Source organism: Mastomys coucha, unplaced genomic scaffold, assembly GCF_008632895.1.
Source record: "Mastomys coucha isolate ucsf_1 unplaced genomic scaffold, UCSF_Mcou_1 pScaffold7, whole genome shotgun sequence".
Lineage (NCBI taxonomy): Eukaryota > Metazoa > Chordata > Mammalia > Rodentia > Muridae > Mastomys > Mastomys coucha.
In genome coordinates, this window is record NW_022196913.1 from 58779998 (window position 1) to 58792812 (window position 12815).

The 12815-nt window shown below is 47.4% G+C and overlaps 1 protein-coding gene across 2 annotated transcripts in view; it reads left to right on the plus strand.

Moving 5' to 3' along the window:
* Positions 1-6786, plus strand: part of Hrh2 (histamine receptor H2) — a 42182-nt gene extending 35396 nt beyond the window's left edge. Inside the window, exon 4 of one of the 2 annotated variants that reach the window (XR_004115224.1) lies at positions 5890-5996. Coding sequence is in view for 1 of the 2 variants with exons in the window: in XM_031359111.1 (XP_031214971.1) it covers positions 5890-6085 (196 nt within the window). In the remaining variant the exon portion in view is untranslated. Of the gene's footprint in view, positions 1-5889 lie in introns of both variants that reach the window. The other variant, XM_031359111.1, reaches the window with a different exon arrangement.
* The last annotated feature ends 6029 nt before the right edge of the window (positions 6787-12815 follow it).

Below are 12815 nucleotides of genomic sequence, written 5' to 3' on the forward strand. Positions count from 1 at the left end.
CACACACACTCACGCACATGCGTGCACTCACATTCACACCCACCACGGTCTGCTGGGCTTCCTGCTTTCAAGGCTCTGGCAGGCTAGCTGTGAGAGGCAGGGAAGCCAGCAACCAGGTGAGCACTGCTACAGTCAACCAGAGTAGGCGTTCCCACACCTGCCTGTCTAAACTGGCCCAGTCAGAAGTCAGACAGTGGGCCGCTGTCTCTTGAGATTGCCTGAAGCATTCATTCATTAGACAAATGAACATCCACTCTGAGGTAGACAATAGGTAGAAGGTGAAAGATCCAGGACAGGGAGATGGCTCAGAGGGTGGAGGACAGGGAGATGGCTCAGAGGGTGGAGGTGATTGCTGCCAAGCCCGAGGCGCTGAGTTAGATCCCTGGGTCCCCACATCGTGGAAGTAGCAAACCAACTGTTAAAAGTTGTCTCTTGACTTTCCACATTGGGCAGGGCGGCATATGTGACACACACAAATAAACATACGTGGTTTGTCAAATGCAAAAAGAAAAAAAACTTTGCCACCTGCTGCTATGACGCCCTTAACTTAGTCTGGCAGACAGAGAATCGATCCCGTGGGCAGCTCAGGGAAGTAAGTGCAGAAACATGAGAGGAGGTGGTGATTCTGGGAGACCTCGGAGACAGCCGCCCAAGGAGGTGACAACCGAACAGCCTTGAAACAGGAGTAGAAACTGTCATCAAACGAGAAAGAATGGGCTGGGGACATAGCTCTGTGGTAGAGCTAGCATGTGTGGGGCCCTGGGTTCCAGCCCCGACACCCTGAAGGAACAACATATACAGAGTTACAGACAAAAGCAGAGCAGGCGGTGGTTCCATCTGGCCATCTGTCCTGCAGGCAGTAGAGGTCAATGGAAGAAGGCCCTGGGGCTCGTGTCCTGGGATGCTGCTGTTACTAATATCATAGAGGGAAGCCCGGAGTCTGGAGAGGAGCTGTGGAAGGCATCCCCTGGGGGAGCACCGATGCTGGGTTCTGACCCCTGGTGGCTGAATGTATTCTAACACCATCAGTTCATTCAAATAATATGTATTTAGGAGTATTCTTAGTCTGGACATGGGTATGCACCAGTAACAGAAATTCAGTAAAGAAAGACGGTGGAAGTGGTCACTGACTCACAGAACTGTGAAATCAAGGGTAGCTTGAACGCGACTAGAACCAGTGCTGAAGGTCACGAGGGACTGGTCCCTGGTCAGATCTCAGCTCGGCCTCTCACCATCAACAGGCTTCCTTCTCCCACGTAACCTGCAGCTGGCCCAAGCTCCTGTCTTCCTGTCTTTTCAGACCCAATAGAAAGATGCTCTCCCCAATACTGCTCCAGTAAATGTTTCAAGACTAAGTTTCATTCACTAGGTATCCCTCCAACATGTAAAAAAAAAAAAAAAAAAAAAAAAAAAAAAAAAAAAATAGTGAAGAAGAAAAAAATAAAACCATCAAAATTAAAAAAAAAAATCATTGATAGAATTAGGTCTTGGTTTTTCTATCCTGAAACACAGCCAAGGGGAGAGGTCAACTTCTCCTCTTCCACATGGGCTAGAGTAGGGACCTCAGGGGAAAGTTAAAGGGTTCCCAGGAGAAGACAATGAAAAGATGGCTCTGATCTCTTTTGGAGCCCAATCAACAATCTTGGCAGCAAGTGGTGGGGCTCAAGGCAGAAATGGGTGTGGGGCTCAGGGCAGAAATGGGTGTGGGGCTCAGGGCAGAAATGGGTGTTGGGGCTCAGGGCAGAAATGGGTGTTGGGGCTCAGGGCAGAAATGGGTGTAGGGCTGTGAGAGGCGCTGAGGACTGGAAAGCCTTCTAGCGTCTCTGCGAGCCTAGGCTGGAGTCTGCACTCTGTGTGACTCCTATCATGTTTGGTGAAGCCACTGGGCTTCGCACGTATGCAGGTCAGAACGCCCTAGGTAGCCTTACCTTAAAAGGGAAAATAGAAACCTATACGATGCTGTCTGTGGTGAGGGAATGAAGGAAGGGGCGGCAGTTTGGAAGACAGAAAGAAAGTATGGTGACATTTAGGCTGGGTAGGTTAATGGTGAAATAGAAATCAAGATGAAATAAACAAGGGAGGGGCTGGAGACATGACTCAGCAGTTAAGAGCACTGACTGCTCTTCCAGAGGTCCTGAGTTCAATTCCCAGTAACCACACGGTGGCTCACAACCATCTGTAATAAGATCTGATGCTCTCTTCTGGTGTGTCTGAAGACAGCTACGGTGTACTCACATAAATAAAATAAATAAATCTTTTTAAAAAAGAAAAGGAACAAGTGAAAATATATCAGGAATCTCATTGGCCAATGGAATAAAATGACCAATTAAAGATATAAAGAGCCGGGCGTGGCAGCACACACCTATAGTCCCAGCACTGGGGACCTGAGATAGGGGAACATGGATTCAAGGCCTGCCTGGGCTACAGGGTGAGACACGGCCTCAACAGAAGTGCCTGTGACATGGCTCAACTGAGCTTGGTGCACAGTTCCCGGAAGCCATGCAGAGGTAGCAAGAGAGAATTGGCTGGACAAACCTGTCCTCTGACCATGACAAGCAAGCAACAGCATTTGTACACCCTACACACTGCACAGCCAATAATAACAATAATAGTGAAATAAGAAGAAGAATAGTAAATAAGGTTTTAAAAGAAGGGACATGGTCAGATTTGATTTTTTAAACAAGTATTTTATAATAAAGAGATTTAACAAATATGAAACAGAAATATTGATAGTATTAGGAAGAGCATATATATTAGATGCCACACACTAATACTAACAAAAAGAAATCTAGATAGCTCTATTAATATCATACAAAATAAACAATGAGTGGAAGGTATTATTAAGGACAAATATGGCCAATGTATTTTGATGAGCTAATCTATCAGAAAGATAATTTTAATTCATATGTGCCAAATGATCCTAGCTTGAAAAACATGTAAAGCTAACAGAAACACACACACACACACACACACACACACACAAACCCTCACAACTCATTAGAATGTATAATATATTATCAGTATTTAAAAGATGTATCAATATTCACACAATCGAAAGTGTAATGTGTCTTCCCCAAAAAGGCAGAACACATTCGAACACAAAAGAGTTGTCTACAGCTGGGATACACTTAGTCCCAGAGGCAGAGGCAGAGGCAGAGGCAGGTGGATCTGTGTGAGTTCGAGGCCAGCCAGGGCTACATAGCAAGATCCAGGCTAACCTGGCCTACATATTGAGATCCTGTCTCAAAAGAATAAACTGAAGAAAAAAAGAGTTGAGCATCTACTAGAACTCTGTTCATAGAGCAGTCTCCTAACAATGATAAAGTTAAATAGCAAAAGAAACCTTTGCTAACCTTGTAAACACATTCCTTAGTTGGTGGAATGAAGAAAAAAAATTCTTTAAGCTATTAGGAAATATTGTTGAGTACAGGACAATGGAAACAAGACCTCAGAACATACACCGTTCCTCAAAGTACCTGCCAAGGGAAATGCAGGTGAAACTTAAGAACTAAAAGTTCAACTTACAAAGTTAAAGAAATCAACACTGTGCACCCATACAGAGTAAAGAAAAGATCAACCACAACGTAGACATTTGTGAAGCAAAAGACCAAGGCTTGGTCAAAAGAAGGACAACAAACCCAACAGCAGTTCTGCGGAAAATTCTGGAAAAATCAACAGGTCCATGGCATAAAGAATGGAGGACATTTTTGTAGATTTTGATAAAATTAATAATAATAATACCATGTCCACCCAAAGGGAAACAATAATCAAGTAGAGACGTTCAGTCAGCACCACACACAGGTAAGAAAACCATTTGCACATTAAAAAGGCGAATGGGCCTGGCAGTGGTGGCACACGCCTTTAATCCCAGCACTTGGGAGGCAGAGGCAGGCGGATTTCTGAGTTCGAGGCCAGCCTGGTCTACAGAGTGAGTTCCAGGACAGCCTGGGCTACACAGAGAAACCCTGTCTCGAAGCCACATGTCAGGGTTTTTATTCCTGCACAAAACATCATGACCAAGAACCAAGTTGGGGAGCAAAGGGTTTATTCAGCTCACACTTCCACATTGCTGTTCATCACCAAAGGAAGTCAGGACAGGAACTCACACAGGGCAGGAACTTGGAGGCAGGAGCTGAGGCAGAGGCCATCGAGGGATGTTCCTTACTGGCTTGCTTCCCCTGGCTTGCTCAGCTTGCTTTCTTATAAAACCCAGCACTACCAGCCCAGGGATGGTACCACCCACAAGGGGCTCTCCCATTCTTGATCACTAATTGAGAAAATGCCTTACAGCTGTATCTCATGGAGGCATTTCCTCAAGGGAGGCTCCTTTCTCTGTGAAAACTCCAGCTTGTGTCAAGCTGACACACACAAGACCAGCAGTATACCATGTGGCATACAAAAGTCAATTCCAATATCAAAGGCAACATTTAAACTTGTAGAAGGAAAAAAAATAGAATACTTTGATGACTTTGGGATGTAAAAGGATTTTCATAAACAAACCCAGGAGGAAAAATAAATAAAACACAGCTATTAAAATGAAGGCAAATGGGGGCTGAGTTGCTGGCACAGTGGGTAAAAGCACTCAATACACAAGCATGAGGAGCTGAGTTCGAATCCCCGGAACCCACATTAAAAAGCCAGGCATGGTCACATGTGCTTATAACCCCAGTGTGGAAGGGTAGAGACAAGTGGATCTCCACAGCTTGCTAGCCAGCCAGCTTGCCGACCCAAAAGGTCGTACTTCAAGTTCAATGAGAGACCTGTTTCAGGGTTATAGGTAAGAATAGAGAGTCAGCCTCATCAGAGGGGAAAAAATCATAAAACATGATACCATCTATATAAAAGATAAAATGTAGATAGAAGGAATTATTTGCTGAAGTGAATCAGGTGCTTGTGAAGTTCTACTTCTTTACTAAAATATTCTTTAAATCATGTATATGTATTTAAAGTAGGATCTGTTTGGATGGCTAGTGTATTTCATTCAAAAGTATCTAATAGCTGAATTATGTACCAAGAAGATTTGCGGAGTAGGGGGATTATCCGAGTTGTTTGTGTCTCTTTGTTGGTTCTGTGTGCTGACATTGTACTGTGAACATGTCATGATGAATTACGAGGCTCCTTAGAGGGCAAAAGCTAGTTCTCTTCAGCCTCACGTGGCTCCTCGGTAATAATTTCAGCAAGAAGTACTTTCTCAGAGCTACTGGAATGTCCTTCCAAGGGCAGACACCTCCCCGCTAACTTAGCCAAATATGTACATGGCTGCTCGTGTGGGAGCGAGAGCCTCTAAAATGCCACAGGCCTGACCTTACCCTTCAGATGAAGGTACAGAGTGTTAGGAGGGAAGGCCATGGGCCACCTGGGAGTTCCCAGCAGTGACTCAGCCAGGGTGTGCCACACACAGAAGGAGCCTGGGAAGCAGCAGAGTCCTTGTCCACGGAGCCTTCAAAGCCAGGCGTCCATAGCCATAGCCACCGTGTGGCGAGCAGGAGAGCTTGATTGTCCCACTGGATGTCAGGAACTTTGGTGTTTTCCCAAGCTTCCCCAGACATATGTGAGATGGCTCTGGCTTCCATCTCCAGCAATACAAACACTGAAAGATGAACACAGATATGGAAACCCACAGGGCAGCTGCTTACTGGCTTGCTCACTCGGGGTTGCTCAGCTAGCTTCCTTAACAAAGCCCATGACCTCCTGCCTAGGGATGGTACCACCCACAGTGGACTGTATCCTCTTCCATCAGTTAGCCCTCAAGAAAAGTTACCGCAGATAGGCCAATCTGACGGAGGCCATCTCTCAACTGAGGGTCCCTCTTTCCCTGTATGTCAAGCCGACAAGCAAGGTTAGCCACGGCAGCACCCCAGCTGTGACCTGTGCTTTGTGTCTCTGCAGGAAAACAGCAGCACCGTCTTGTACCACATGCTCCAATAACCTCCTAAGCTGCTGCAAGAACCTGTGGAGGCTTCGCTTCCTCCAGCAACACCCAGAAGGACTGTCAGAAGAGCGACTGGGGGAGCCACTGTCTGAGGAGACAGAAAGGACACCATCACAGGAAGGAATGGGGGTGTTGCCCTGTGAGGCTGTCTAGATCCTACCCAGGACACCAACATACTAGCCTTATCCCTTGGTCCTCCTTTCTGGAGCCCCTGTAGACCAAGCCCCACCAAACCACTGAGGACGAACTCCAGCCTGACCCTGGAGAACACACAAAACAGCTTTCCCGGGAGTGGATTCCACACAGGTACTTAGGCTTGTTTAGGCTGAGTTCCTTGGGTTCAAAGCTCATGTTGATGCTGGCCCTAGGAGTCATGAGCAGAGAGAGCAGGACAGAGATGAATACACAGGTGTGCATGGACATGCTTCTGTAGAAAACATGCACATCTGCTAAGCGGGGCAAAGGATGCTACCATAAAGCACTGTTCTCACTCCCCTCGGGGGGGTCTCAGTATGAGCAGAAAAGAAGGGAATGGAAGAGAAGGAAGAGGAGAGAGATTGCCCTCCGTGAACACCTAACATTCAGGTACTCTGCCTACACAGGCTCTCATAATTTTTATACATATGATGCTTAGGATAAGCATCGCTCTCCAGACTTTATAGAGATGGAAACTGAGAGTCAGGGTAGAGTGGAATGTAGCTCAGGCCACTCACCCAGAAAATGTGCTCACATTTAGAGGTATAGAGGTACTCAGAAAGTACTTGGTGAGTGAATGAGTGTGTGGGAAGATGGATGGATGGATAGATGATGGATGTGTAGATGGATGGATGGATGGACAGATGGATGATAGATGGATGGACAGATGGATGATAGATGGATGGACAGATGGATGATGGATGGATGGACAGATGGATGGATGGATGGATGGGTAGGTGGATGGATGGATGGACAGATGGATGATGGATGGGTGGATGGATTGATGATAGATGGATGAATGGATAGATGGATGGATGGATGGATGGTGGATGTGTAGATGGATGGATGGATGGACAGATGGATGATGGATGGATGGACAGATGGATGATGGATGGACAGATGGATGGACAGATGGATGGATGGATTGGTGGGTGGGTGGATGGATGGATGGATGGATGGATAGATGATTGGTGGATGGATGGATGGGTGGGTGGGTGGATGGATGGATGAATGGATGATGGATGGGTATATGGATGATGGTTGGATGGATTGATGATAGATGGATGAATGGATAGATGGATGGATGGATGGATGGGTGGGTGGGTGGGTGAATGGATGGGTAGATGGATGGATGGATGGATGGGTGTATGGATGGATGGATGGGATGAAAATCCAGGCTTACGTCCATGTTTTCTAAACTACACTGACACTCAGAAGAGAAGCCAAGACAGTTCCTTAACTCAACTAACCCTCCTCTAGCAAGTCTTAGCCCTTCAGGAAGCCCTCCATGATGAGCTACAGCCATTGATTGGGCTCATTATCAACAAGAAGTAGTGTACAGTGGGCTTGTGGGGCAGAGTGTGTCTATTGAGTCCCAAGCAAGCACAGGTAGAAGTTGGGAAGATGCAAAGAGTACAGTTGGGTGGGTCGACCTAGCGCCACCCTCATCTGTGACCAGAACAAATTCCTGGCCCCTCTGACAGCTCTATATTCCTCTGTATACATGGATAGGCTCCCTTTCTGTAATTAGAGAACTACTGAAGAGACTGGAGGTGGAGCTGGTGAGAGCTCTAGAGAGAAGAGGATGTCTTTGGGCTTCTCTCCCCTGGGGCTTCTCATTGGTATTGCCCTTCCCTGACCTCAACCCCTCCTTGATAGTCATGTTTTCTGGACCCTCTCCTGCCCCCCACCATGCCCACCTTTTAGGTGACTTTCCAGCCCTCTTTGTGACTCGTTGTCCTCCACACAACCATTAGATGTGACCGTACCCTGAGGCTCAGGGATGGGATTTCTCACCTTGGCTCTCCCTTTGGGACTTCATCGACATCCATGACTTTCATCACCAAACATAAGGAGATTATTTACTGATTCACAACTGTAGGCAAAGCATCAGACACTGGGTCACTGCCACCTGCAGATTTCAAAGGTATCTTACCTTGAACAAGTCCACAACTACACTCTCCAACTTCTCCCTTGCCTGCTTCTCCAAAGCCCCCTTCTGAAGCAAAGGATACATCCCGGGCTTCAAAAGCCTTGGTCAGCATCAGCCCCTCCTTTTACCTTGCTTCTTCTCAGGGTGGATAACTCTAGAGTCTCAGCTCCAACACGTATCCACCATCCAACTGATAGTCTTCATCTTTCCTGTCTCACATGACCCTGCTGCTGCAGTCTCCATTGGGACAACTGGAAAAGATGCTTAGATCTCCTTCCTACACCCACCCCACCTTCTTCTTCCCATCACCTCTCCACACAGCAGCCTCCGTGGGCTGTGAAAATTGATAGCCTACTGTGTCACATCCAGGATAGAACCTTCCTTAGAATGGCCTGCAGGCCTGGCCTTGTCAGTTTCCATGTCCCTCCAGCTTCCTGCTTCACCATCCCCTACCTTCTCTTAGTTCCACCCAGTTTGTCATATCATTTTATTTAGATCTACTATTTCTAACAAACAGGGCACTCAGAGTGTTATTTTCATGACCTCAAATGCTCCTTTCTCTTCTGGACAAGTTGACACCATGAGATCTCATGGAAAAATACCATTTCCTTGAGGATTTCCTCCTTGTCTGTTCTGACCCTTCCTATACCAGGCCCTTGCCACATACCATGGGACTTTCTGTAGAAGCCATTGGCTCGGTTATGATAGTCAGCTATGGTTTCTTGGATACCATCTTCCTCCTCTATGCGTGAGTTCCTTCTGTTGAGCCTTTGCCTCTTGGGTCTCTGGAAGAGTATTCACATGTAGTAGAAGCTTAAAGTTGTCAGGGAAATGTGCAAAGAATGGTCCACAGTAATATTTTAAGGGCTAGCCTTCAAGGAGTAATTTGGCCTGATGACTCCCAGAGATGGCCATTGAGTCTCTTTATCAAACTCCCTCTGAAACCCACTTAGACATCTTCTTGGGAGTCTATCACAGGTGAGTCTATTAAGTCACAGCCAACTAACTGGAGGCACAAGATCTCTGGTGCAAATGGACATGCATGATCAGAGAGACAAGCAGTCAGGGCTCAAGACCACAGTGCTCAGGAACAACCTAACACATCAGAAGATTCCTGCAAATGTGAACTTTCTGGAACCTTTCCTGGCATGATGCCTGGGGAGGACCAGCTGAGGTGGAACTTCAAGTCCATTCTGTTTTACCATGTTCCAATAAAGCTATCAATGCAGATGCTGCTGTGGTCTCTCTCTCTCTCTCTCTCTCTCTCTCTCTCTCTCTCTCTCTGTATCTCTCTCTGTCTGTCTCTCTCTGTATCTCTCTCTGTATCTCTCTCTGTATCTCTCTCTGTCTGTCTCTCTCTGTATCTCTCTCTGCCTCTGTCTCTCTCTGTCTCTCTCTGTCTCTGTCTCTCTCTGTCTCTCTCTCTCTCTGTATCTCTCTCTGTATCTCTCTCTGTCTCTGTCTCTCTCTGCATCTCTCTCTGTATCTCTGTCTGTCTTTCTCTGTATCTCTCTCTGCCTCTGTCTCTCTCTGTCTCTCTCTGTCTCTGTCTCTCTCTGTTTCTCTCTCTGTCTCTGTCTCTCTCTGTCTCTGTCTCTCTCTGTTTCTCTCTCTGCCTCTCTCTGTCTCTGTCTCTCTGTTTCTCTCTCTGTCTGTGCCTCTCCGTCTCTCTCTCCCTCTCCCCCTCCCTCTCTTCCTCCCTCTCTCCCTGGCAAAGAAATACTCCCAAACTTTATCATGTGATATCTTGATTCAAAAGGGGGAAAAATCATGAGAAAAGTCTAGGATAAAGGACTCAAAGTTGGGAGCGGCCAAATTGAAAGTTGCCTTTAAAAGTTAGGCTAGGACTGAGGAGGTGGAGGAACACTTGCCTTCCACATAAGAGGACATGAGTTCGAGTCTCTCACACTCATCTTAAAAGGATAAGCGTGAGTGTACGTACCTATAATTCTAGCATTACAGGGAAGAGACAGTAAGATCCTGAACACTCACTGGCTAGCAGTGCCAAAAATGAGCTTCAGGCTGAATGAGAGAGAGTCTCTGACTTCGGCTGGAGAGATGGCTCAGCAGTTAAGAGCACCGGCTGTTCTTCTAGAAGACCCAGGTTCAATTCCCAGATAAGACCTTGCCTTGGTTTAATTTCCAGCACCCACATGACAGCTCAAAATTGTCTGTAACTCCAATTATAGGGGATTTCACACACACACACACACACACACACACACACACACACACACACTGCATAAAAACAAAACAAAAAGGTAAGTTCCCAGGAGCTTCACTTCCTCTTTACTCGTCAGAAGCCATGAGAAGCCAAACCGTAAAGGCGGGCATTACCTTAAGGCGCCATGTTGAGATTCAGAGTAAAAACTCCTGGAGAGCCGTCATCCAACCCACCCAGTGGTCTGATGTCTCTGTTTGTTGCTGACTTGGGGAAGGCTACCATTTCCTGCTCACCTGGTGGCCTACGTGTGCAGGAGGCGCTTGGCAAGTGTGTTTGTGAAATAGATTTTCAAACTTGTCAGAGACAGGGATTCGTTACACAGGAGCAACATCTTCAGGGTGGACATGGCCGTCGATTGGTGGAGAGACCCACACTAAGTGAGGAAGGGCAGGTAAGGCAAGAGAAATCCAAATCCCAGAGGATCCAATGGAAGGCTTCAGAGAAGGACACGAGGCAGGGAAGGGGTTGACGTGGAGAATGGGCTTGGGTAACTACGTATCGGCTGGGAAGGGACCCTGGTACAGGGAGGATGAGGCTGGAGGTTGTAGAATTCTGAACTTTGGCTCCTTCAGAAGTCATGATGACACACCCTGATGAACTTTTCATGAGAACCAGAGAAGAGCTGGTAAGGCAACGCTTACAGGAACACCGCTCTTCTCAAACCGTGTTTAATATGTCAAGAGAGAAGGTCAAAGCTATGCAGAAGGCTTAGAAAGGGGAACAGAGTCTGAAGGCAATGCTGGTTATTTCTTGATGGAGCTGCTTTCTCCTTGGTTACAGCCAGGAGTGTGATAACCACCCAGGAACTATATAGACAAGCAGGCCTGGCCGGAGCCTGGGAGCCGCATTTTGCAATCCTGATCTGCAGGCAGTGATACTGTCAGCATGAATCAGACGAGAAGCAGAGACTTGTAAGTAAGCCATGGTGGAAGGCCAGGAGAGAAGCAGGGGTCCCACAGACTGGCTGAAGCAATGTGGAGATGGGTGCAGGGCCCTGATGGGCAGCTGGAATTCAGCCGCTGCAGGGGTTAAGGGTGGGTGCCTTACCCTATACCTCATGAGAAGCCCTTGAAATGTAGTAATTTAAGCAGGAGACGGCTAATATAATAAGGACTGGGTTAGAACTGAAGCACTGAGATTTCAGTTGGGAAATCAGATCAGGGGCCTCGGAGCAGAGGCAAACAACAGGACCATCACCATATGGTCTAGGCTGGCCTAGAACTCACTTTGTAGCCCAGGCTGACCCCAAACTCTGGATCTCCCTGACTCTTCTCAGCTTGACCATAACATCTTATGAGGGCCCATTCTCTAAGGACCCTCAGCTATGTGCTGGAAGACAAAGTGGACACGTGCTCCCTACTCTCCAGGAAGGTGGGCTTGGATTTAAACATTGCAAGGGAATTAGGGGAGAAATGAGGCATGCCAGTTAGCAGGCACATTGCCAAGAGACCAGGAGGGAGGATGTGGACCCAGCCATTGAGACTTTCTAAAGGGTAATGATGCCCCTGACCCAACGGAACCAGGTCTTACCAAAGTCTGGTGTGGATTTTAAGAACACCATGGATGTTAGGAAACTGCCCTGCAGCCCAGACCCAGGGGATCAGTTTAGAATCCCACCTCAGCTGAGCTGGTAGACAATGCAGACCTTCCACAGTACCGGGAAGCCCATTTTAACTCACCCCAACTGGTCCCAGGACCAGTGTTTCAGAGACAGCCAATCAGTATACAGGTAAGGAACAGGAAGGAGCTTAGCATGCGTGGGTGGTTCTCTCCAGGCCATTCAAGCAGGAAACAATGGCCACAGGCATATGTCTTCCAGAATTGCAAGTGTTCCTGTAAGAATTCATCAGGCCTTACAGGTCTCTGGCTGGGTGGCTGGAATGAGCTCCTTTACCCATTAACAGCCCGAAGGGACTTGTGACTCATTATTTGGAGATGACTGCAGATTTTAGCACCAGGTCTCTGAGCTTCTTGCTGAAGGTCATGGGACACAAGGGGCTTCTCATACCCTGCCATGTTACTGCCCTCAGAAGCTGGTCTGCTGCAACAGGGGCTCACTTCCTGGGGCTCTGCCCAAACTGTCACGTGCGTGCCATAACCCTGGCATGATTCCCAGAGAAACAAGTCCCCCAGAGGACTTGCCTTCTGGGTTATGTGGCTCCCAGATGAACCTAACCATGATTTCCAGCTGGGATTATCAAGCTTTCCCACACCCAGGGTTATCCTTCCAGTGGGCCGCCTTCTGTGGGGCAGCAGCAGTCGGTCAGCAACTCACAAAATGGGAGCAGGAGAAAACCTGACCCAATGAACAGCCTCAGTCAACGGTCCAGCTCAAGCCCTAGCACAGGCCTCCTAATCAACAGCCTGTGTCTTTTCTGATTGAGAGTTTGAGTTTATCCCTAAGCCCGTAAGCGACTGCAGAGATGGCCTCTTAAAAATAGAAATAACTAAATAAACAAGTCAGGAATAACAGGAATACCGACTGCCGTGTCAACGTGGGAAGGGAAACTTTTCACGGAGCCCTGCCCTTC